At 37.5% G+C, this 26,943-nt stretch overlaps 1 protein-coding gene across 2 annotated transcripts; it reads right to left on the bottom strand.

Moving 5' to 3' along the window:
- Positions 1-1,878: 1,878 nt before the first annotated feature.
- On the bottom strand, positions 1,879-26,438 carry LOC119524739 (zinc finger protein 596-like). Of its 2 annotated transcripts, none has more exons than XM_037823411.1 (6): positions 26,066-26,438; positions 9,942-10,025; positions 8,360-8,486; positions 7,464-7,559; positions 6,851-6,933; positions 1,879-6,410 (listed from the first exon to the last, which is right to left on the bottom strand). In XM_037823411.1, exons 2-6 carry the CDS (start codon positions 9,954-9,956, stop codon positions 5,220-5,222), a joined length of 1,512 nt encoding a protein of 503 aa, XP_037679339.1. In that variant the 5' UTR covers positions 9,957-10,025; positions 26,066-26,438; the 3' UTR covers positions 1,879-5,219. The 2 variants fall into 2 exon arrangements, with proteins under 2 accessions (XP_037679339.1, XP_037679340.1); XM_037823412.1 differs by lacking the exon at positions 26,066-26,438 and adding an exon at positions 14,567-15,001.
- Positions 26,439-26,943: the final 505 nt, after the last annotated feature.

The following is a 26,943-nucleotide window of genomic DNA, read 5'->3' as shown; positions in this document are numbered from 1 at the left end:
ACTGTGGCCAGGCAGCATTACAATAGAAAATCAATTTCTTTTTCTTAAGGGGTCCCCTCCAAATTTAGATTAACTATCCAAGATACAACTTAAAGGAGACATAGTTGGCACAGTTGGAGAGTTTTTCATGGCTAGGCAACACTAACAAAAATTACAAACACAAAACACAAAGACAGGAGTTCTTCAAACTCAAAGCATAAAATGCAAACACAGAAAGTCAACAGGAGAACTACAAATCTGAGATCATGGATAGTAGGGGTCAAACCCACTGAAGCTGTAGTTACAAGCTCAGATGAATTCAACAGTTCCCTCAACACAAGACTGGCAATGTGAAAGAAAACACAGATCAGAAAAGATCATACACTTACTTAGCACAGGGAAAGTCCTAAATTTAAAATCACTTTCACATAAATGTGCCTAGCATCTGCCTATGGCAGAAGCCTCACTCAAAACTTCTAGCTCTGGTTATCCAAGGAAATCTCTGGGCAACTGGTAGTTGTGGAGCCAAGGGACTCAGTGATGTCCCACAGCCCATAGGACATGAATCTGTGTTCCCAAGCATCATGGGGCCCAGGCGGAGCACCAAATTGATATGGCAAGCACAGCTATTTCTAATGGGAGGGCACTCCAACCTGGCACTACAAAGGAGAAATACATCCCTTAGTGGGAAAGTGATTGTTTGCAAGAACACAAGCAAGGAACTGGGGGAATCTTCCTAAAAGTAGTTTGAAGTGAGGATGTGAGTTAGGATTTTTATAGGTAAATGTAAGTGGGTAAGTGTCAAAAACTAAGTAATGGTTGCATGATACATTGTCAGGTCAGTGATGACACTGGACTTTTGAGGAAGGCATGGGCAAATTTCTCTATCCTGTTTGTCTCAACCATGTTGCTTTCCAGTTTCAGAGATTCATCAACTACAGTTTAAACTTAGATACTGCTGCACTATCTCCAACATAGAGAGATTTCTTGACTCATTTTTTTTTAATCATAATTTTTATTGTGGAATATAACATATATATGTAGAAGTGATAACTTTCCAAGTGCAATTTAACAAGTAGTTAGAGAGCAAATGTCAAAGAATATTCTGGGTTACAGTTCCACAGTTTCAGTTATTTCCTTATTGTGAAATATAAATGCAAAAGGTAGTAACTTTCAAAGTATAATTTAACAAGTAGTTATATAGGAAATTTCCAAGAATGTTATGGGTTACAGTACCATAGTTTCAATTATTTCCTTATTGTGAAATATATATACAAAAAGGTGATAACTTTCAAATTACAATTTAATGAGTAGCTATAGAGCAAATTTCAAAAAATGCTATGGGTTACAGTTCCACAATTTCAGTTCTTTGCTTCTAGCTATTCTTTTTTTTTTTTTTATCTTCATTTTATTGAGATATATTCACATACCACGCAGTCATACAAAACAAATCGTACTTTCGATTGTTTATAGTACCATTACATAGTTGTACATTCATCACCTAAATCAATCCCTGACACCTTCATTAGCACACACACAAAAATAACAAGAATAATAATTAGAGTGAAAAAGAGCAATTGAAGTAAAAAAGAACACTGGGTACCTTTGTCTGTTTGTTTCCTTCCCCTAATTTTCTACTCATCCATCCATAAACTAGACAAAGTGGAGTGTGGTCCTTATGGCTTTCCCAAGCCCATTGTCACCCCTCATAAGCTACATTTTTATACAATTGTCTTCGAGATTCATGGGTTCTGGGTTGTAGTTTGATAGTTTCAGGTATCCACCACCAGCTACCCCAATTCTTTAGAACCTAAAAAGTGTTGTCTAAAGTGTGCGTAAGAGTGCCCACCAGAGTGACCTCTCGGCTCCTTTTGGAATCTCTCTGCTACTGAAGCTTATTTCATTTTCTTTCACATCCCCCTTTTGGTCAAGAAGATGTTCTCCGTCCCACGATGCCGGGTCTACATTCCTCCCCAGGAGTCATATTCCACGTTGCCAGGGAGATTCACTCCCCTGGGTGTCTTGACTCATTTTTACTGACTGCTGAGGAATGTCAAACATTTGTTCTTCACTGACCTACTGACACACAGTGCTCTTGATGCCCTTCTATCTTGTTTGCTTTAAGATGTATTCTTATTCCTGTAAGCAGAAGTGACAGTCTGGCTAATGTCCCTCTGGGAACTAAGTACAAACAGTAATAGGCTATTTTCCAGCTATGAAAAGGATGTGGAGAAATAGGTACACTTATTCACTGTCGACGGTAATGCAGAAAGGTCCAGCCACTCTGGAACTTAGTTTGATGGTTCCTCAGGAAGCTAAGTATAAAATTGCCATATGATCTGGTCCTGTTAATAGGTATATACACAGAACTGAAAGCAGGAACACAAATAGACATTTGCACACCAGTTTTTATAGTGACGTTTTTCATGATTGCCATAGATGGAAATAGCCCGAATGTCCATCAACTTAGTGGATAAACTGTGGTACATACATATGATGGAATATTATGCGGCTGTAAGTAGGAATGAAATCACAATGCATGTAATAAGATGGGTGAACTATGAGGATACTATGTTGAGTGAAACATGCCAGAAACAAAAAGACAAATATTGTATGGTATCATTAATGTGATCTAAGTATAATGAACAAATTCTGGGAGTTAAATTCAAGAGCATAGGTATCAGGTAATAGAAAGAGCATAGAGATGGGCAATTGATGCTTAAGGAGTACAGAACATATAATAGGCTGATTGTAAATGTTCTCAAACAGCACAATACTATAAGTGTAACCAACAAAGCTGAATGTGAGTATACTTGAAAGAGGAAGGCTAGGGTCATGTATGTCACCAGAAGGAAAGCTAGAGATAAAAACTGGGACTGTATAACTTAGCAAAACTTAGAATCAATAATGAGAGTGCACAAAGATAAGAAAATATAAGAAAGTCCTTACATGAACAAGAACAAATGTGTGTCACTATTACAAGGTGTGAATAGGGTGGTATATGGGAAAACAATGCAAACTAAGGTGTAAACAGTAACAATGTAGTATTCTTTCATTATTTGTAACAAAGGCACTATACCAAAGCTAAATGTCAATGATAGTGATATACAGAGTTACGGAATTTTTTTTTGGAAAAAATGAGAATGTTCTCATAATGACTGTGGTGATGAATGCAGAATTATGGATTATACAAAGAGTCATTGGTTGTACTTAGGATGAAACTGTATGGTGTGTTAATAAAACTTTATTAAAAAAGATTACAAATAGAAGCAAAGATCAAACTTGAATATTAAAATGAAATATTCAAACAAAAGTACATAAATAAGGAGGGGGGATGGATGGCAGCATTGCATAACTGTTCATAAACACATTAACTAAATATAAACTTCAAGGTTCTCATTTTCCAACATAAGAAACAATGATAATTATCAATTACAAATGAATACAAGGAACAAGCCTTTTTTTATCATCCTGTTAGTAGTTATACACCATTTTCTTTCCCAGCCTTCTGCACATGTACATAGGAGGGACTGGCAGTCACTCCCAGGGTGTTGTTTGATGATCCATGAGTTTTGTTTCTGGGAAATATGCATGAAATTAGATTCTCATGACTTCTTTCTGCTTTCTTGGTGTTCCCCAACAGTGTTCTGCCAGTCACCTAAGAGCAGTTCTTTGTGGTTACATGAATTAGTATAAGGATTTAAGGCATTCTGGAAATTGGATCTTCTCCACAACTTCAATGTAATTCCATATCCTTGCTTGTAATGTTTTGTTGACACTAGCAATGCTGCAACAAATTCTAATATGAATGATACACTGCATGATTCTAGGTTCTGAAATTTTCTTGCCATTGTATGCATAATTCTCCAGGGCTCACTTTTCTTTTATTTAAATATTAATTCTTATTTCTTTCCTAAGTTTTGATGCCAATATTAAATGGTTTTGAAAGGGAGGGTTTCTTTTTCCATGTTTGTCTACATCCTTGCTATCTACATAAATATTATAATATTAAGATAACAGTAAAACATAATTATCTCTTCTACCTGTTATCAGGTTATATTCAAATTTATTTTCTGACTTGCAAAAATATTTCTATTTAGAGCAACATAAAAAATTTAGGACTTGGCAAGTTTATTAGATTTTTCATCAATGACTTCTGTTGCTTCCATATACACAAATATTAATAAAATGAAACTCATTTCACATTCTTACACAATTTTAATTCAATATTCCCAGGTCACTTCACAATACTATATTGCTTTACTACATATTTCCAATGATAAGGGTTTTTCAAACTCATGGATGCTTTGAATTGGGTATCTATAGATGGTATTTTCAGTCTCAGTTTTATGAGAATCCCAGCTAATGGTTTATGTATTACACCTTCAGGATGGTTGCTATCTCAGTGGAAGAATATTAATGCTACTAGGAAATTAGTGTTTACTTTAGATTTTCCCTCATTTATGACCCTGAGTGTTTTAAATAATATGAATTCCTATATGTCCTACAACTGATACATGAATGATTTCTAATGATTTTCATTAAATAATTTTTCCAGCATGAATTATCTACCACTCACCATAGGTGTTTTGTTTCTAACACACACTTTTCACAATTATTTTTTCCTATAGTGAATTTTCTTTTGTACATTGAGGTAGGTCTTGACTAAACGGTTGTACATATGGATTACCAGCCTAGTGTTTCTCTCCTGTAGTGTTCACTCATTTCTTTTAAAGGATAATATAAATTAAGGAATTCCCACACTGATTACAGATGTAGAATTTCTCTGTTTTGTTTATATCTTAGAATAGCAGATGAAGGCTCTTCTACATTTGTTATATAATACTTTCAGTTCACTCATATTGTATATTATCAAACCATCAACAGAAGGTTTTGCTACACAGATGACATTTGTATGGATTCTTTTCAGCATGAAATCACTTAGAATAGTTTAAGGAGAAAGCATGACAAAAATCTGTTCCTTGTGATTACAAACATAGTGTCTATCCAGTTTGAGTTCTGTAGTGTGTAAAGGTTAATTCTATGGCTGCAATCTCTTCTACATATAGAACATCCTTACTGAGTGCTGTCATATTATTTAAAGTGAGAATGTTGCCTCATGACTTTCCCATTTACATGCCTTTTATAGGGTCCCTCAAATTTAAATATTCTAGTGTTTAAGGTTACAAAAATAAATGTAAGTTTTTCCCATTCACACAAAGACAGTCATATCATTTCTCTCAAGTGTGAGTCCTCTCATGCTGTTTAAGGCCAGAACAACGGGTGAAAGCTTTCCCACATAGACGACATTCATAGGGTTTCTCTCCAGTGTGAGTTCTCTTATGTACTCTAAGATGAGAACATGTAGTGTACGCTTTCCCACATAAATGGCACTCATAGGGTTTCTCTCCAGTGTGAGTCCTCTCATGTTGTCTACGGCCAGAACATGCAGTGAATGCCTTCCCACATAGATGACATTCAAAGGGTTTCTCTCTGGTGTGAGTCCTCTCGTGTTGTCTAAGGGCAGAAGAACGGGTGAAGACTTTCCCACATAACTGGCACTCATATGCTTTTTCTCCATTGTGAACTATCTCATGTTGCTTAAGGTAAGAACGATGAGTGAAAGCTTTCCCACATATATGACATTTATAAGGTTTCTCTCCAGTATGAGTCTTCTCATGTTGTCTAAGGTGGGAACGATCAGTGAACGCTTTCCCACATACATTACATTCATAGGGTTTCTCTCCAGTGTGGGTTCTCTCATGGTTTCTAAGATACGAACATGTCCTGAAGGATTTCCCACATAGATGACATTCATACGGCTTCTCTCCAGTATGAATTCTCTCATGCAATCTAAGGGTAGAGGGCTGAGTGAAGGCTTTCCCACAAAGATGGCACTGATATGGCTTCTCTCCTGTGTGAGTACTCTCATGTTGTCTAAGGCCGGAACAATTGGTAAAGGCTTTCCCACATAGATGACATTCATAGGGCTTCTCTCCAGTGTGTGTCCTCTCATGTTGTCTAAGGCTAGTGCAGTGGGTGAAGACTTTCCAACACAGATGGCATTCATAGGGTTTCTCTCCATTGTGAATTCTCTCATGTTGCCTAAGATAAGAACGATGAGTGAAGGCTTTCCCACACTGATGACATTCAAAGGGTTTCTCTCCAACATTAGATCCATTGTATTGTCTAAGGCCAGAGGTTTGAATAAAGGCTTTACCACCTACATCATATTCAGATGACTTTCTTCTAGGATGAACTTGCATATGTTGAAGAAAAGAGGACTGGTCACTGAGGGCATTTCCAAATAGTTTTCTGAAATTGGGTTTCTTCCCCTTCTGAACTAACACATGTTGAGAAACTGTGGAAGTGTCTCTGAATCCTTCTTTCAAATCATTACATTTCAAGGGACTCTTTGGAATGTGAGAGCTCTGTATTTGGGAAATAAATGAGAGATTTAAAAGGTTTGTCCATATACATTCATTTAACCCTATCTCTATCTATGAATTTTTGACAATTCGCACAGTGATTCTCTCCAATTAAATTCTTCCCCATATTAGCTACATACACACATCATTCTTCATTCATAGAGAATTTCTCTTGCAGCATTCCAACAGCAGTGCTTTCTGATTAATTCTGAAGTCTGCAAGATGCTTCAATGATTAGGAATATAAGGCATACTTATACAACTGCCTTTTTATAAGAATCAGGTTATGGTTCTGTGCAAGTTAATATTTCTTAAGTTAAAAATTTCCAATCATTTTGCTCAATTAGCCTTTAGTACCATTACTTAGGTGATAGTACAGAATTCTTAATTTATAACATTTAGTTATCAATTTGGAAGATGAAAATTTATTCCCATGAAACTTACCAAAGACATGATGGTAGCTGCATCATTCCTGCAGATATTCTGAATGGGTACCATTTCTTGTTTTTTACATCCACTTTCCCTGCCTGAGATAATAGGGAAAAAAAAATACAATAAATGATTTGGGGTGCATTAGAAGAATGAAAATGATGAAAAGGTTCAAATGTCCCTTTGAGTAGGTTTCAAATATTGAAACTTACTGAGGAACAAATATCAAGTAAGGAATGCTCTAAGAAGTAGAACACATTATAGGAAACTTGGGACAATTAGAAAGGATTTTCATTTTGAAATATGAGAAAAATAAAAAAAAAACTTAGGATGTAAGAGAGGTAAAGAGAAGGAAAACATTGAAAGATGAGGAACAGGACAAGGGCCATTATGTGAAAGCTTAACACCAATAGTATGTGAATACTCACTTCCCTAAACTACAAAACACCTAAGTAGACAATAAGTGTATGGAAAGATGACCCCATATGAGGAAAATTTCCCCAATATCCTCACCGACATTTCTGAAAATATCACACATTAAAGAATTCTGTAATTGATATTTCCAAAACCCCTCTTACTTACTGAGCAGATTTTTCCTTGTACAGAAGCACAGGTTCCTACAGCTCACCTGAACACTGGTTTTGAAAAAATCCTATTTCTTCTCTCCACAGTTCCTCTCCTTGCTGTAATTGGGAAAGCACATCCGATTTGCAGACCTGAAACCCTGCTTGCAGGAAAAAGATAAATGGATTTTTGAGTTACGTACAGATAAACAGTGGAGGATAAGCAAGTCCAGGGAAGGCTACAAAAAAAGAATAGGTAAACGTTGAATTTCAGCCAAGGGAACTGTACCAGGAACACAGAATCAAGACAATCCTTCACAATCAAAAAAGGCTAACTCTTGACTTTGGGTCCAAATACAGGGAGGACCTCTGGTTGAATATGGCCATGCTCTATTTCAACGAGACTGCAGAATCACACATATTTTCAAAAAGAGTGAAAATTCTGTCCCTTTACAGTGGTTTTCCATTATTATCCAAAAAGAATCCAGTAAACACGATCTCCATTATAGCTATATAATGTCTATATGAAGAAGAAAATGCCTCATTTTATTATTGTGGTATAAAGCCCCAGTATTGTCCCTCAAGCAGAATAATTATTGGAAAAATATTTAATCCACTTATTTATGGTTTCAAAAAAGTATTCATTGAGTTCTCAGCAATCTTCTCAGTGTTAGAAATGGAGTAGCAAGACATGAAATTAAAATTATAGTAAAAAAGATCATATTCTAATGGGTTGAAAAAACTAGATAAAAGAAATAGGTAAAGGAATAGATTGTCTTAAGTAGCTGTTCATGTTATAAAATAATACTAAAATACAAAGATAAAAAGTGTAAAAATACAAACATTACAAAAAGAATATAAAGCAATATGGAAAGACTGTTCTAAACATTTATGGAATAGATGGCAGATGAGATGGAAATAGAAAATAAATGGATATATAAATAAATTTTGAAAGACTCACCCACTGAAACCAGATGACTGACGATCTCAGCCATCACATCTCTGAAGAGCGTTCTCTGAGATGTGTCCAGAAGAGCCCATTCTTCTTGGGGGAAGTCTACAGCTACATCTTTAAAGGTCAATGACTCCTAAAACATCATGGACACTTGGGTTCAGAAGGGGACACCCACCCCTACCTATGTTCAGAGTAGGATGTTCCAGTTTATAGCACTGAGTAAGCAGGGATCATATGTATATAGAAAGCTCAAGCTCAACTGCAGGTTTCAGTCAGATCATTCTCAGTGCTAAAGTGTCATCCGCAATTCAATTCACAGACGCATACACACACTGAATAAACAAATTCCCTTATAAAGGTATATCACATGGCATGTGGTGTGGTATAAGCTGCAAAATTCCTAATAACTGGAAATCAGGACTTTCAGATGAAGAATATATAATTTGCACTTGAGCATTAAAAAAAAAAAAATAGCGTTCCCCAATGATTTCATGTAAATTTATAGATTCTTTAAAAGGTAATCTCTCCTCACAAGGTAATCAATGTCCATGACATGCCACTTTTAAACCATGAGTCTAGTTAGATCATCCCTGCAGATGATCTCAGTTTCCTCTCATCTAGGAAATTTTTTAAAAACATATTAGGACTTTGAAAGATCCAAGGAGTTAATATGCAAAGTACTTCCAATCTAAACATAACGCATTTGTCTATTACTCTTTAAAATGGCAGAGAACCTTGCAGCAAAGAGCAGTATTCTGCACAACTAAACAGATTTTATACACAACTAGAGATTGGTAGGTGCTGCCTCACTTAAGGCTACACAACTCAGGTGATCACAATAAGATATAAATATAGACAGCTCCCAGCCCATGTCTTGGAACCCTGAAAATTATCTATTGAAAAAGGGTCCTAGACCATTACAGTAGTATGAGACCTTTTCTTTTGAACATTCCCTGGGACCTCCAAACACCAGGTTTCATTATCTCTCTTTTCATTTCACCTACCTTTTCAACAGTACAATAACTCTCTTCATTTGTTCCAGTCTCTCCAATTCCTCAAAAATTTTCACAGGGATATGACTTTTATTCCACTTACTATATTGTCCTGAATGCATAACCAAAATAAAGGAAACAATGCTTCTTCTTCATTGATTCCCTTTATAAAATGTTAATCAAGTTATATACAAAATTAGAAATTGGGATGTTGGGGACAAGTGGGTAAGTAGAATTACATTTTATCAAAATCTTAAGAAATTAAAACTGGGGAAAATACATAAATGATTCCACAATACAGAGATCGCCACCCTACCACCTGTAATGCTGGATTGATTAAACTCACCTGATCAAATATCTGCCTCCTTTCTGACTGTAATCTTCTGCTCTAATTCACCTCTATCATCTATTTTAAATCATTCATAAGTCAATTGGAAGCACTGACATTATCAATGAGTGCCTTATTTCCTGAATGTAGCCATGGGCTGATCAAAAAAGGTCCTGAGTGCCTTTAGGTTACCCAAGTCAATACGAGGAACCACACTGTTGCTGGCAACACAAGTGTAATTTCAGATAAGTAAGAATTCCATACTCACCAGTGATTGCATCATCAGTAGCTCAGCAGACAACTGTCTACCTCTTCATTTCTATCACAACCAGAAAAGCAATAGTTGAGGAAACTGAGAATGGAAAAAGAAGCCATGAGACTCCAGTCTTGTGCACAATTTCTAGATCCACCTATCATGAATACAAAGGTGTCAACTGGGGGTAACCCCATCTAATCAACAGGAGCATGAGGTGTAGTTCAATTGAAATATGAGGTGGACCCCACTTTTCTAGAGCCAAAATTAAGGTTCTTGCCACTCCAGCTAAGAAACAAGACATTGCACAGAGAAAAATTTCTTTTTTTTTCCAGAGAAATTGTTGACTCAGAAAAACCATGAAGAAAGTACACAGTACCCATATAACACCTCTGTAACATACAGTTGTCCTAATTATTCCTCTTTTAGTGACATTTAGCATTTATATTGTACTTTACTTAAAACAGATGAAATATTATTATATTAACTGTAATGCAATGTTTACATTAGGGTTCACCATTTGTGCTATGGTTTTTTAAAGTTCTTGTCTCAAGAAAACATGAAATTTCCCATTTTAACCACTTTCAAATATACAATTTAGTGCCGCTAATTACATTTACAATGTTGTGCTACCATCCAACCATCTATTACAAAAACTTTTCAATCATCTCAAACAGAAATGCCAAGCACAAACTCTCAATATCCTAACCCCTAGTCTCTGGTAACCTATATTCTAGTTTGTGAATCTATGTTTTCTGGTTTGCTAAAGCTGCCAAAATGCAATATAACAGAAATTGATTGGCTTTTACAATAAGGGATTAAAACTTCACAAATTTACAGTTCTAAGCCCATGAAATGGCCCAATTAAGGCATCAACAGGGTGACACCTTCTCTGAAGAAAATCCAATGGCATCTGGGGGTCCTCTGTCACATGGGAAGTCACATGGCCAGAGTCTGCTGGTCCTCTCCTGGGTTTAGCTTCTGGTTTCCGTGGTTTTCTTCAAAATATCTCTGAGCTTCTGTCTTAGCTTCTCTCTTAACTTCTCCTGGGGGCAAACTCTGGATTACAGATTTTACCTTCTCTGAGCTCTTTCTCCATGAGTTCTCTTAAAGGACTATAGTAAAGGATTAAGACCCACCTTGAATGTGTGGTGTCACATCTCCATGGAAACAACCTAACCAAAAAAATCCCACCCACAATAGGGCTGCCCCAACAAGATTAGATGAAAAGAACATAGTCTTTTCTGGGGTACACAACAGTTCCAAAACAGCACACTATGCATTTTGCATATTTTAATAAGTTCATTTAAGTGAGCTCATACAATAGTAATCCTTTTCTATCTTTACACATTAATGATATTAAACCATTATGAGATGTGGTTTCCCAATACTGTTTCCCATTCTCTGGGATTTCTTATTACTTTACTTTTTACTTTACTTGTTGATATATGTCTTTAATTTTCATGATGCCCTATTTTTCTATTTTCTTTTGCTACTTGTTCTTTTGTTATAAAATATTAAGAATCCATTGCCTAAAACAAGGTCATTAAAAAGCTTCCCTGTTTTCTTCTAGGAGTTATACAGTTTATGGTTTTGTATCCAGTCCAACAAAAAGGTGGGGGGACAGGGGATTTATGTACTATGATTATGTGTGTTAAATTTCGATAGAATAAAATGTGATTATAGATTTAGGTTTTAAATTTAAGTGCTACCAAGTACACAGAAAATATCTTAAAAAAATATGCAGAAGGAAATGAGAAGGGAATCAAAATGGTACACCATAAGTATCAAAAAGTATGAAAGTAGGTATTAAGAGAATTGAACAAAAAATGAATGATTTACCAAGACTAAGGAGCAAAATGGGAAAATAAAATCCTGCAGTACCAATAACTTCTTTAAATATAAATGGATTAAATGCACCAGCAAAAAGACAGAGGTTTGCCAAATGGATAAAAAAAAGCATGACACTACTCATTATATTCAAAAACAGAAGTAGGATGAATATGAAAGTTTGGAAAAATAATAATTCTATGGTAATATGAGATGAAATAGACTTCAACTGAAAAACTGTTTCAAGGGATGAAAAAGGACACTAAATACTGATAAAGGGATCAATTCAACAAAAAATGACTCAGCAAGGACAAAACAAATTCAACAAAAAATAACTCAGCAAGGACAAAACACACGAAGCAAATACTGACAAAGATATTAAGGGAGAAATAGATGGTTACAAATTAATAGTAGGACACTAAACTGTACCACATCCAATAATGTTGAGAACATCTAGATAGAAGATCAACAGCTAAATAGAAGACTTGAAAGATATTATAAACCAACTAGACCTAGAACATTTTACCAACATCTGAATAAACATTCTTCTCTAGGGCACATGGGTCATTCTATGAAACAAGCTTAAATAAATGTAATTATTGAATCCTGCAATGTGTCTTTTACAACCATAATGGAATGAAGCCACAAAACAGTAACGGAGGGAGAAATGGAAAATTCACAAATACTTGGAAATTACACAAACCACAGTTTTTTTCAAAAACAATTTTAAGACACTATACAATTCATACAAACTATACAATGAATGGCTCTCAAAATAATCTCAGAAGAGTGCTTTCATCACAACAATCAACTTTAAAACATTTTCATAGCTCCAATAAGAAAAATTCCATGCCCCTTAAACCCCTCCATTCTTTCAATTGATAGGAAAACAGTAATATATTATGTTAACTAGAGTCCACGGCTTGCAATAGGTGCACTTTTCCCCCATATGTCAGGGGACAAACATTTGTTCTAATTCTTGGAAGAATATTCCTGTATTAGTACTACTAACCACCTTCATCATCCACAACAGGTTCCTGTATATGTTATATAGTCACTCCCTTGTTTCATCTTTTAGCTTTCCTTTTAGTGATATGCATAACCCTAATCTCAGAGCTTAATGGCAAAAGACTGAAAACTTTCCATCTAAGGTCAGGAACAAGACAAGATGCTCACTGACAACATTTTTATTCAACATTATGCTAGAAGTTCTACCTAGACTTATCAGGAAAAAAAAAAGGTATCCAAATTGGAAAGAAAGAAGTAAAAATTTCACTATTTGCATGATCCAACATTTAGAAAGTCCAGAAAAATCTATGACAAAGCTTGACTATGGCTGAATGAGTTCACTAAAGTGGCAGGATACAAGATCAACATGCAAAAATCAGTAGTGGTCCTAAACAAGTAATAAGCAATTGGAGGAGGAACTCAAGAAAACAACTCCACTTATAATAGCAACAGAAAGAATTAAATATCTAAGAATAAACTCAACCACCCAGTGTTAAACAACTAATAGAGTAAAGAAGAAATCAGAAGAGAAATTAGGAAACATCTTCAGGTAATGAAATGAAAACACAACATTCCAAAACTTATGGAATGCAGAAAAGGCAGTACCAAGAGGGAAATTTATAGCTCTAAGTGATCATATTAAAAAGAAGAAAGATCTCAAATCACATTTAAAACTCACAACTGCAGGAACTAGAAAAGTAGTAAACTAAACCCAAAGAGCAAAAGGAAGGAAATAAGAGTGGAGAAAAATGAAATGGCAAATAAACAATAGAGTTAATAAAACCAAAAGTTGGTTCTTTGAAAACATCAATGAAATCAACAAATCTTTAGCTCAACTGATATGGAAAAGAGGACACAAATAACTAACACAGATTTAAATGGAGGACATTACTACTTGTGCCAGTTTGATGTATTATGTCCCCCAAAACACCATGTTCTTTAATGCAGTCTTGTGGGGGCAGAAGTATTAGTGTTGATTAGGTTGGAATCTTTTGATTGAGTGTTTCCACGGAGATGTGACTCAGTCAACTGCAGATGAAACATTTGAGTAAATTATTTCCATGGAGATATGGACCCCATCCATTCAGGGTGGGTTTTGATTTAATAACTGGAGTCCTATAAAAGATCTCACAAAAGAAGGACCTCAAAGCAGCTGAGAGAGACATTTTGAAGAGCAGCTGAGAGTGACATTTTAGAGAGCAGCTCAAAGAGACATTTTGGAGACGGCTACTGAAGGTAGACTTTTGCTGACACTTTGGGAATACTAGCCCAGTGTTTGCTCTGGAGAAGCTAAGAGAGGACAAAACACCCCAAGAGCAACATTTTGAAGAAAGCACAGGAGCTGAGAGAGGCGCTGGAACACAACCTGGGATCAGCAGATGCCAGCCATGTGCCTTCCCAGCTAACAAACGTTTTCTGGATGCCATTGCCCTTTCTTTGGTGAAGGTATACTCATGTTGATGCCTTCATTTGGAATTTTCATGGCCTTCTGACTGTAACTTTGTAACCAAATAAACCCCCTTCATAAAAGCCAATCCATTTCTGGTATTTTGCACAATGGCAGCATTAGCAAACCAGATCACAGCTCAATCAAAAAACGGGCAAAAGACATGAATAGATATTATTCCATAGAGGAAACACAGATGGTAAAAAGCACAAGAAAAGATGCTCAGCCTCACTAGCTATTAAGGAAATGCAAATAAAAAACACAATGAGGTATCATCTCACACCTACAAAAATGGCCTCTATTAAACAAACAGGAAACTACAAGTGTTAGGTTATGGTAAAATCAAAATTCTTACTCAATGCTGGTGGCAATGTAAAATGGTAGTTGCTATGGAAGACAGTGTGACGGTTCCTCAGGAAACTAAGTATAGAATTGCCTTATGACCCAGCAATCCCGCCACTCAGGACAAACCTAGAAGATTTGAAAGCAGGGACCAGAAAACACATTTGCACAATTAAGTCCATAGTGGCATTATTCACAATTGCCAAAAGATGAAACAACCCAAGTGTCCATCAACAGCTGAAAGGATAAAGAAAATGTGGTATATACGTACGATGGAATATTATTCAGCAGTAAGAAGGAATGAAGTCCTGAAGCACGTGACAACATCGATGAACCTGGATGACGCTATGTTAAGTGAAATAAGGCATAAATAGAAGGATGAATATTGTGTGACCTCACTGATAGGAACTGATAATAGTAGGTAAACTTACAAATGAAAATTATAAAGTATATGTTACTAGGATATAGAATGAGGCTAAAGAATGGGGAGCAGTAATTAATATGTGCAGAATATTTAACTAGGTTGAACTTAAATGTTTGGAAAAGGACAGAGGATGGTAGCATGTTATTGTGAGAAAAATTATTAGTACTGAATGGTGTGTGAATGTGGTGGAAAGGGGAAGTTGAGAGTCGTGTATGTCACTAGAAGGAAAGCTGGAGGTTATAACATGGGAATGTATAACCCAGTGATACTTCTAGTGGGCTATGACTGTGATTAAATGTACAAATATTTAAAAAATATTAAAAAGTTCTGTCATGAACAATAACAAATATACGACACTATTACAGGACTTAATAATAGAGGAGTATATGGGCGGAAATGTACCTATTGCAAACTATAGACTAGAGATAGCAGCAATATTGGAATACTCTTTCATTAACAGTAACAAATGTACCACACACAACACTATAGACCAACGAGGGGAATAGAGGGTATGGGAAGATTGGGGTTTTATTTTTTATTTTTGTTTCTTTTCTGGGGTAATGAAAATGTTCTAAAATTGACCATGGGAATGTATGCACAAGGATGTGATGATATTGTGAGCCACTGACTTTATCCTTTGGATGGTTTGCATGGTGCATGAATTTTTCTCAAACAAATGCAGAAAAAAATTTTTTAATAGGTTTGAAAAACGTAAAAAAAAAAACAAAAAAAAATAGCGTCCCTAAATATTGCAGTGTATTTAACTGCAGGTATATTAGGTAATCATGTATTATACTACCATCATGGTACTCATATTTTATCCTTCATTCTTCTAGTGTAGCTATTCTGCAACATTCTAGAGGCAGCAGATGATCAATTTGATGCTGGGCTGTGCCAAGGAGTGGAATTACATTGGCAAATCTAGTGATCAATCATCTGCCCTGTGGAGTTTAAGTTTAGTTTAGAAGAGATAATATAATAGAGTAAAATGACAAATTTTGTATACATAACACCAAAGTACTTCATTTGCGGAGATGAGAAAAACTTCTTGGAAAGAACCAGGTATGCTATCTGAAACCCTAAGGATTTGGCTGGGCTGTCTCAGAAAATTTGATGGGGATACTAATTAGTTTAAAGGACACAGGAATAAAATCCCAAGGACAACAGAGAGCCTGCTCTTCCTAGAAAGTGACAGCATAATGCATGGCAGGTAACTGAGGTGGAGAAGACACGAAAGGGCAGCAAAAAGCACTCAAAGTCTGAAGACCAATCTTTATAAGTCCTAGGGTCCTTGTTCTAAGGCCAGTGGGAATTCACCTCAAAAGTTAATACAGGAAGGTGACATGATGAGATTTCTGTTTCAAAGGGCAGAATTCATTGACATAAGCACTAGTGAGTCCAGCCAGAGAAAATCTGGAAATTTTTCTCTATTTTCAAATTTAAGAATAGAGAAAAATGAAAAGTAAAGAATTTGAAAATGGTTCATGACCAGATGAAGATATTGATTATTATGGTAAAGTGGCATATAAAAATTGAAATTATGGATGTGCAATTTTGCCATTTGAATAGAGATACGCAAAATTAAACTAAGTGCTTTCAGATTTGGTATTTTTAACAGAGAAAGTTTTAATGAAAACATCTGATTTACAAAACGTGGTCACTGACTTGACTTTTAACTATACTAACAAAGCTGAGAAATTTTCATCCTGAATACTTTTAAGCAGTATGCTATAGTAGGTATTAAATATCACCATCATGCTTGGATCTTCAAAAATGGATTTCTCTTAATGCATGAATTTTACTTTGTGCAAACATATCCCAATTTGTATGCACCGCAATTTGGATGCACATAAATAAACAGGTATTAAGAAAAAGATGAATTAAGTATATTTCAAAAATTTTATTGACAAGTGAGAAAATAAATGAAACATAATGGAGTCACTATGGCTAAGAGATTTTAAATGGAGTAGGGAAACCATTCAGGAGGTTACTCTTAAACGGGTCTGAGCCAGATTAACACAATCTGCCAAGAGTCTGCAAAACTAAAAGCAACAATGTTTCTGAAGACATCTGGATGTTATGAAACAAATACAAAGTAAAGAAATCAGTAAAGTGTCTAACCTGAAGGACATTTAGAAAGCCACAGATATCCAAATATAATTTACAAACAATATAATCTTTTTCTTTAAAAATCCTTGCTGGGACAGGGCAATAGTATATTTTTCTTATTTTACAAATAAGGAAATTCAGAATCAGAGAAGGGTGGTGGCTTGTCCTGATTGTATATGACAGAGCTAAGACTAGACCTTTGTCTACTGAGTCAAATCCACTTTTGTTCAATGTATGGGATGTTTATTAACTGAAAGTAACATTTATTGAGAGCATACTTTGTGCCAGACACTGCATTAAGACACTGTGGTGGTTTGAAGCTGTCTGTACCCACAGAACCACAAATTCTTAAATCTAATCCATTCTTGTGGACATGAACCTGTGGGTATGGCCTTTGGATGAGATTATTCCAGTTAAGAAGATGTGGACGGAGGCGGGGCAAGATGGCAGACTGGTGAGCTGTAAGTTTGTTACTCCTCCAGGAAAGTAGGTAAAAAGCCAGGAACTGCGTGGACTGGACACCACAGAGCAATCTGTCTTTGGGCATACTTCATACAACACTCATGAAAATGTCGAACTGCTGAGATCAGCGAAATCTAAGCCCAAAACAGAAAGCTTCAAAGAAATGCAATTTGGGCACGTCAAGTCAAGAGCAGAACTAAGAGAGCTGAGACAAAAGGCAATAATCCAGTGGCTGAGAAAATTCACTAAACACCACAACTTCCCAAGAAAAGGGGGGTGTCCGCTCACAGCCACCATCCTGGTGGACAGGAAACACTCATGCCCATCGCAAGCCCCATAGCCCAGAGCTGCCCCAGACAACCCAGTGTGACGGAAGTGCTTCAAATAACAGGCACACACCACAAAACTGGGCGTGGACATTAGCCTTCCCTGCCACCTCAGTTGATTGTCCCAGAGTTGGGAAGGTGGAGCAGTGTGAATTAACAAAGCCCCATTCAGCCATCATTTCAGCAGACTGGGAGCCTCCCTACACAGCCCAGCAGCCCAGAACTGCCCTGGGGGGACGGCACTCACCTGTGACATAGCACAGTCATCCCTCAACAGAGGACCCGGGGTGCACAGCCTGGAAGAGGGGCCCACTTGCAAGTCTCAGGAGCCATATGCCAATACCAAAGACTTGTGGGTCAGTGGCAGAGACAAACTGTGGCAGGACTGAACTGAAGGATAAGACTATTGCAGCAGCTTTAAAACTCTAGGATCATCAGGGAGATTTGATTGTTAGGGCCACCCCCCCTCCCCAACTGCCCAGAAACACGCCCCACATACAGGGCAGGCAACACCAACTACACATGCAAGCTTCGTACACCAATTGGGCCCCACAAGACTCACTCCCCCACTCACCAAAAAGGCTAAGCAGGGGAGAACTGGCTTGTGGAGAACAGGTGGCTCGTGGACGCCACCTGCTGGTTAGTTAGAGAAAGTATACTCCACGAAGCTGTAGATCTGATAAATTAGAGATAAAGACTTCAATAGGTCTACAAACCCTAAAAGAACCCTATCAAGTTCAGCAAATGCCACGAGGCCAAAAACAACAGAAAATTATAAAGCATATGAAAAAAACAGACGATATGGATAACCCAAGCCCAAGCACCCAAATCAAAAGACCAGAAGAGACACAGCACCTAGAGCAGCTACTCAAAGAACTAAAGATGAACAATGAGACCATAGTACGGGATATGAAGGAAATCAAGAAGACTCTAGAAGAGCATAAAGAAGACATTGCAAGACTAAATAAAAAAATGGATGATCTTATGGAAATTAAAGAAACTGTTGACCAAATTAAAAACATTCTGGACACTCATAGTACAAGACTAGAGGAAGTTGAACAACGAATCAGTGACCTGGAAGATGACAGAATGGAAAATGAAAGCATAAAAGAAAGAATGGGGGAAAAAATTGAAAAAATCGAAATGGACCTCAGGGATATGATAGATATTATGAAACGTCCAAATATAAGACTCATTGGTGTCCCAGAAGGGGAAGAAAAGGGTAAAGGTCTAGGAAGAGTATTCAAAGAAATTGTTGGGGAAAACTTCCCAAATCTTCAAAACAACATAAATATACAAAGCATAAATGCTCAGCGAACTCCAAATAGAATAAATCCAAATAAACCCACTCCGAGACATTTACTGATCACACTGTCAAACACAGAAGAGAAGGAGCAAGTTCTGAAAGCAGCAAGAGAAAAGCAATTCACCACATACAAAGGAAACAGCATAAGACTAAGTAGTGATTACCCAGCAGCCACCATGGAGGTGAGAAGGCAGTGGCACGATATATTTAAAATTCTGAGTGAGAAAAATTTCCAGCCAAGAATACTTTATCCAGCAAAGCTCTCCTTCAAATTTGAGGGAGAGCTTAAATTTTTCACAGACAAACAAATGCTGAGAGAATTTGCTAACAAGAGACCTGCCCTACTGGAGATACTAAAGGGAGCCCTACAGACAGAGAAACAAAGACAGGACAGAGAGACTTGGAGAAAGGTTCAGTACTAAAGAGATTCGGTATGGGTACAATAAAGGATATTAATAGAGAGAGGGAAAAATATGGCAAACATAAACCAAAGGATAAGATGGCCGATTCAAGAAATGCCTTCACGGTTTTAACGTTGAATGTAAATGGACTAAACTCCCCAATTAAAAGATATAGATTCGCAGAATGGATCAGAAAAAATGAACCATCAATATGTTGCATACAAGAGACTCATCTTAGACACAGGGACACAAAGAAACTGAAAGTGAAAGGATGGAAAAAAATATTTCATGCAAGCTACAGCCAAAAGAAAGCAGGTGTAGCAATATTAATCTCAGATAAAATAGACTTCAAATGCAGGGATGTTTTGAGAGACAAAGAAGGCCACTACATACTAATAAAAGGGGCAATTCAGCAAGAAGAAATAACAATCGTAAATGTCTATGCACCCAATCAAGGTGCCACAAAATACATGAGAGAAACACTGGCAAAACTAAAGGAAGCAATTGATGTTTCCACAATAATTGTGGGAGACTTCAACACATCACTCTCTCCTATAGATAGATCAACCAGACAGAAGACCAATAAGGAAATTGAAAACCTAAACAATCTGATAAATGAATTAGATTTAACAGACATATACAGGACATTACATCCCAAATCATCAGGATACACATACTTTTCTAGTGCTCATGGAACTTTCTCCAGAATAGATCATATGCTGGGACATAAAACAAGCCTCAGTAAATTTAAAAAGATTGAAATTATTCAAAGCACATTCTCTGACCACAATGGAATACAATTAGAAGTCAATAACCATCAGAGACTTAGAAAATTCACAAATACCTGGAGGTTAAACAACACACTCCTAAACAATCAGTGGGTTAAAGAAGAAATAGCAAGAGAAATTGCTAAATATATAGAGACGAATGAAAATGAGAACACAACATACCAAAACCTATGGGATGCAGCAAAAGCAGTGCTAAGGGGGAAATTTATAGCACTAAACGCATATATTAAAAAGGAAGAAAGAGCCAAAATCAAAGAACTAATGGATCAACTGAAGAAGCTAGAAAATGAACAGCAAACCAATCCTAAACCAAGTAGAAGAAAAGAAATAACAAGGATTAAAGCTGAAATAAATGACATAGAGAACAAAAAAACAATAGAGAGGATAAATATCACCAAAAGTTGGTTCTTTGAGAAGATCAACAAGATTGGCAAGCCCCTAGCTAGACTGACAAAATCAAAAAGAGAGAGGATCCATATAAACAAAATAATGAATGAAAAAGGTGACATAACTGCAGATCCTGAAGAAATTAAAAAAATTATAAGAGGATATTATGAACAACTGTATGGCAACAAACTGGATAATGTAGAAGAAATGGACAATTTCCTGGAAACATATGAACAACCTAGACTGACCAGAGAAGAAATAGAAGACCTCAACCAACCCATCACAAGCAAAGAGATCCAGTCAGTCATCAAAAATCTTCCCACAAATAAATGCCCAGGGCCAGATGGCTTCACAGGGGAATTCTACCAAGCTTTCCAGAAAGAACTGACACCAATCTTACTCAAACTCTTTCAAAACATTGAAAAAAATGGAACACTACCTAACTCATTTTATGAAGCTAACATCAATCTAATACCAAAACCAGGCAAAGATGCTACAAAAAAGGAAAACTACCGGCCAATCTCCCTAATGAATATAGATGCAAAAATCCTCAACAAAATACTTGCAAATCAAATCCAAAGACACATTAAAAAAATCATACACCATGACCAAGTGGGGTTCATTCCAGGCATGCAAGGATGGTTCAACATAAGAAAAACAATCAATGTATTACAACACATTAAAAACTCAAAAGGGAAAAATCAATTGATCATCTCAATAGATGCTGAAAAAGCATTTGACAAAATCCAACATTCCTTTTTGATAAAAACACTTCAAAAGTTAGGAATTGAAGGAAACTTCCTCAACATGATAAAGAGCATATATGAAAAACCCACAGCCAGCATAGTACTCAATGGTGAGAGACTGAAAGCCTTCCCTCTAAGATCTGGAACAAGACAAGGATGCCCGCTGTCACCACTGTTATTCAACATTGTGCTGGAAGTGCTAGCCAGGGCAATCCGGCAAGACAAAGAAATAAAAGGCATCCAAATTGGAAAAGAAGAAGTAAAACTGTCATTGTTTGCAGATAATATGATCTTATATCTAGAAAACCCTGAGAAATCGACGATACAGCTACTAGAGCTAATAAACAAATTTAGCAAAGTAGCGGGATACAAGATTAATGCACATAAGTCAGTAATGTTTCTATATGCTAGAAATGAACAAACTGAAGAGACACTCAAGAAAAAGATACCATTTTCAATAGCAACTAAAAAAATCAAGTACCTAGGAATAACCTTAACCAAAGATGTAAAAGACCTATACAAAGAAAACTACATAACTCTACTAAAAGAAATAGAAGGGGACCTTAAAAGATGGAAAAATATTCCATGTTCATGGATAGGAAGGCCAAATGTCATTAAGATGTCAATTCTACCCAAACTCATCTACAGATTCAATGCAATCCCAATCAAAATTCCAACAACCTACTTTGCAGACTTGGAAAAGCTAGTTATCAAATTTATTTGGAAAGGGAAGATGCCTCGAATTGCCAAAGACACTCTAAAAAAGAAAAACGAAGTGGGAGGACTTACACTCCCTGACTTTGAAGCTTATTATAAAGCCACAGTTGCCAAAACAGCATGGTACTGGCACAAAGATAGACATATAGATCAATGGAACCGAATTGAGAATTCAGAGATAGACCCTCAGATCTATGGCCGACTGATCTTTGATAAGGCCCCCAAAGTCACTGAACTGAGCCATAATGGTCTTTTCAACAAATGGGGCTGGGAGAGTTGGATATCCATATCCAAAAGAATGAAAGAGGACCCCTACCTCACCCCCTACACAAAAATTAACTCAAAATGGACCAAAGATCTCAATATAAAAGAAAGTACTATAAAACTCTTAGAAGATAATGTAGGAAAACATCTTCAAGACCTTGTATTAGGCGGCCACTTCCTAGACTTTACACCCAAAGCACAAGCAACAAAAGAGAAAATAGATAAATGGGAACTCCTCAAGCTTAGAAGTTTCTGCACCTCAAAGGAATTTGTCAAAAAGGTAAAGAGGCAGCCAACTCAATGGGAAAAAATTTTTGGAAACCATGTATCTGACAAAAGACTGATATCTTGCATATACAAAGAAATCCTACAACTCAATGACAATAGTACAGACAGCCCAATTATAAAATGGGCAAAAGATATGAAAAGACAGTTCTCTGAAGAAGAAATACAAATGGCCAAGAAACACATGAAAAAATGTTCAGCTTCACTAGCTATTAGATGCAAACTAAGACCACAATGAGATACCATCTAACACCGGTTAGAATGGCTGCCATTAAACAAACAGGAAACTACAAATGCTGGAGGGGATGTGGAGAAATTGGAACTCTTATTCATTGTTGGTGGGACTGTATAATGGTTCAGCCACTCTGGAAGTCAGTCTGGCAGTTCCTTAGGAAACTAGATATAGAGCTACCATTCGATCCAGCAATTGCACTTCTTGGTATATACCCGGAAGATCGGAAAGCAGTGACACGAACAGGTATCTGCACGCCAATGTTCATGGCAGCATTATTCACAATTGCCAAGAGATGGAAACAACCCAAATGTCCTTCAACAGATGAGTGGATAAATAAAATGTGGTATATACACACGATGGAATACTACGTGGCAGTAAGAAGGAACGATCTGGTGAAACATATGACAACATGGATGAACCTTGAAGACATAATGCTGAGCGAAATAAGCCAGGCACAAAAAGAGAAATATTATATGCTACCACTAATGTGAACTTTGAAAAATGTAAAACAAATGGTTTATAATGTGGAATGTAGGGGAACTAGCAGTAGAGAGCAATTAAGGAAGGGGGAACAATAATCCAAGAACAGATAAGCTATTTAACGTTCTGGGGATGCCCAGAAATGACTATGGTCTGTTAATTTCTGATGGATATAGTAGGAACAAGTTCACAAAAATGTTGCTATATTATGTAACTTTCTTGGGGTAAAGTAGGAACATGTTGGAAGTTAAGCAGTTATCTTAGGTTAGTTGTCTTTTCCTTACTCCCTTGTTATGGTCTCTTTGAAATGTTCTTTTATTGTATGTTTGTTTTCTTTTTAACTTTTTTTTTCATACAGTTGATTTAAAAAAGAAGGGAAAGTTAAAAAAAAAAAAAAAGAAAAAGAAAAACAAGGAAAAAAAAAAAAGATGTAGTGCCCCCTTGAGGAGCCTGTGGAGAATGCAGGGGTATTTGCCTACCCCACCTCCATTGTTGCTAACATGACCACAGACATAGGGGACTGGTGGTTTGATGGGTTGAGCCCTCTACCATAAGTTTTACCCTTGGGAAGACGGTTGCTGCAAAGGAGAGGCTAGGCCTCCCTATATCTGCGCCTAAGAGTCTCCTCCTGAATGCCTCTTTGTTGCTCAGATGTGGCCCTCTGTCTCTGGCTAAGCCAACTTGAAAGGTGAAATCACTGCCCTCCCCCCTACGTGGGATCAGACACCCAGGGGAGTGAATCTCCCTGGCAACGTGGAATATGACTCCCGGGGAGGAATGTAGACCCGGCATCGTGGGACGGAGAACATCTTCTTGACCAAAAGGGGGATGTGAAAGGAAATGAAATAAGCTTCAGTGGCAGAGAGATTCCAAAAGGAGCCGAGAGGTCACTCTGGTGGGCACTCTTATGCACACTTTAGACAACCCTTTTTAGGTTCTAAAGAATTGGGGTAGCTGGTGGTGGATACCTGAAACTATCAAACTACAACCCAGAACCCATGAATCTCGAAGACAGTTGTATAAAAATGTAGCTTATGAGGGGTGACAATGGGATTGGGAAAGCCATAAGGACCAAACTCCACTTTGTCTAGTTTATGGATGGATGTGTAGAAAAGTAGGGGAAGGAAACAAACAGACAAAGGTACCCAGTGTTCTTTTTTACTTCAATTGCTCTTTTTCACTCTAATTATTATTCTTGTTATTTTTGTGTGTGTGCTAATGAAGGTGTCAGGGATTGATTTAGGTGATGAATGTACAACTATGTAATGGTACTGTAAACAATCGAAAGTACAATTTGTTTTGTATGACTGCGTGGTATGTGAATATATCTCAATAAAATGATGATTAAAAAAAAAAAAAAAAAAAAAAAAGAAGATGTGGACACCACAATCAGGATGGGTCTTAATCCTATTACTGGAGTTCTTTATAAAGGGAGTAAATATCAGACAGAGAGAAAACCAAAGGAGGCAGGAAGCTGAATCCAGAAGAGAAGGGAGAGACCAAGAGATGCTACCTTGTGCCTTGCCATGTGACAAGCCAAGCCCAAAAACAAAAACAAAACCAAAAAAAAAAACACTTGCTTGGAAGCTCCAAGGCAGCACAGTTTGGGTTAGTACATGAATCCGTGCATCCAAATTGCAATTCTAAAACCCTAAATAAAAGTTTTTGCTGCCACACACCCAGTCTGTAATTTCTCCATCAACACGAGTTTGCTTCTGTTAAAGTCAGGGAAGTAAAATTATAATAAATTTCATGGTTTTCAACTTTTATGATTTTTATTTATTTATAAAGAAATTACAGCAGACATTTTGTTTTATTGAAAGCAGATTCAGGTCTCCTGCTTAGATAATATACAGAAAAGTCCAATATAATAAAAATCATCAAATCATACTTTATCTACAAAAATAAAAGTTAAAAAGAGTAGCATACAAAATAAACTTTACAGAAATGTAGGAATTGGTTTAATTCCCAATTTAGTATTTCAAAGCAGGTTAATGAATTATTGTCAATTAAACACTACTGCTTGGAGGCTGATTTAAATTTCATTTTCCAAGAATGACAAGGATATTTAAAGTTAAAATAAGTTGGGAGTTTTAACACTCCTACATCTTTCAACATCGTTTGCAATTGCGTCAGCATTGCAGGATACAGCAACTTGTAAAAAATTAATAAAAGCGCAGACAAAGAGACACCATTTTCCCTTCCCCCTCTGGCTGCAACATGACTCAGCCGGGACTGACCAGTCCCCAACTTACCCTATTGGAAGATTCCAATATTTGCATATTTGCATATTCGTTTCGGTATTGGATATGCTTTTTCACTTTCTCTGTATCTATATTAGAATTATCTCGCTACAACACCCGGCAGTATGCCAGATTTTGTGCAGGCAACCCCCACAGTGAATGGATACTTAGGTTACATAACCCTTGCTAAATTATTACGTGAGAAAAGAGGGAATCATTCATATGGCAACAGTGAAGAAAATGAAGGTTCTGTGCTCCCTATTTCAGAAAAAACATCTCGCAGTAGCCGCTGCAAAGCTCCCTCCCCATCGGGCTGCAAACAGGAGGCTTTTTACTCACCGCGCTGTGTCTCTGACTTGCCCCGCGGCTGCAGGCGCCTCCGGGTGGGTCCCGGGGACGCTTCTGGGGCTGAGGCCGCAGAGTGGGCGCCCGAGGCCGCGGGCGCGCAGGGCGGGAAGCTTCGGGCTCCCTGGGTTCGGCGCACCCTCTCCCGGCCCTCGGGCGGACTCACCGGGACGGGGCTCAGACTCCTCAGAGCCAGTGGCGGAGCCCCGGGGACACGCACTCCTCAGCGCAGTCAACACTGAAGGTCCGGGGAGGACTCGGCCCCAGGAGGAGCGGGGTGGGCTCCTCTCCCCGCCCAGACTCCCCGGTGCACATCAGCCCCGGACCCGGGTAAGGCTCCCGACGCGTCACAACGGGCGCCTGTGGCCTCCCACGTGACTCCCGCAGAAGCCCCGCCCGCTCCGCGCCCTCCCCGCCCCATCCCACAGACCCTCCGCCCTGTGCAGGCAGGAGACGTCTGCAGTTTGTTGCTGAGTTTCTTTAGGCTTAAGGAGGGTGATCTTCACACATCCAGCTAAAGCTGTGAAGGCCCAAGCCCGAGTTCCCACCTCACGGGGCAGAGCTGCAGGGGTCCCACGAGTCCAGCAGGGGGGCTGCTTACGCACAGGAGGTGGATGAAGCCCCTCCTTCACCATAGGCTGTTTGTAATCACTTATAGTGCTCACCGTGGGGTGGGTTTCTATGGTAGAGGTACAGAATCTCTTTTGTTTTGCATATTTATGAATTTCTTCCTTAAGTTCCTGCTGTGATAATATGTGAACATTGCCCCCATCCAGGGAAGTGAAAAATTAAAATAATTGGAATTGCAAAGCTTGTTTTACACCAAGAAAGTGAACTGTGTTGCTAAAAGCCTTTCCATTGAGAGCTGATGC

Source organism: Choloepus didactylus (assembly GCF_015220235.1).
Source record: "Choloepus didactylus isolate mChoDid1 chromosome 11 unlocalized genomic scaffold, mChoDid1.pri SUPER_11_unloc6, whole genome shotgun sequence".
In the NCBI taxonomy this organism is placed as follows: Eukaryota; Metazoa; Chordata; class Mammalia; order Pilosa; family Megalonychidae; genus Choloepus; species Choloepus didactylus.
This window is presented reverse-complemented; position numbering and strand designations above follow the sequence as displayed.

Coding starts and splice junctions, on each gene's coding strand:
- LOC119524739 (XM_037823411.1), bottom strand. Junction 7,560..8,359: donor CAGTCATCTGGTTTCAGTGG/GTGAGTCTTTCA, acceptor TCCTGCAAGCAG/GGTTTCAGGTCTGCAAATCG. Junction 6,934..7,463: donor TTTTCAAAACCAGTGTTCAG/GTGAGCTGTAGG, acceptor CTATTATCTCAG/GCAGGGAAAGTGGATGTAAA.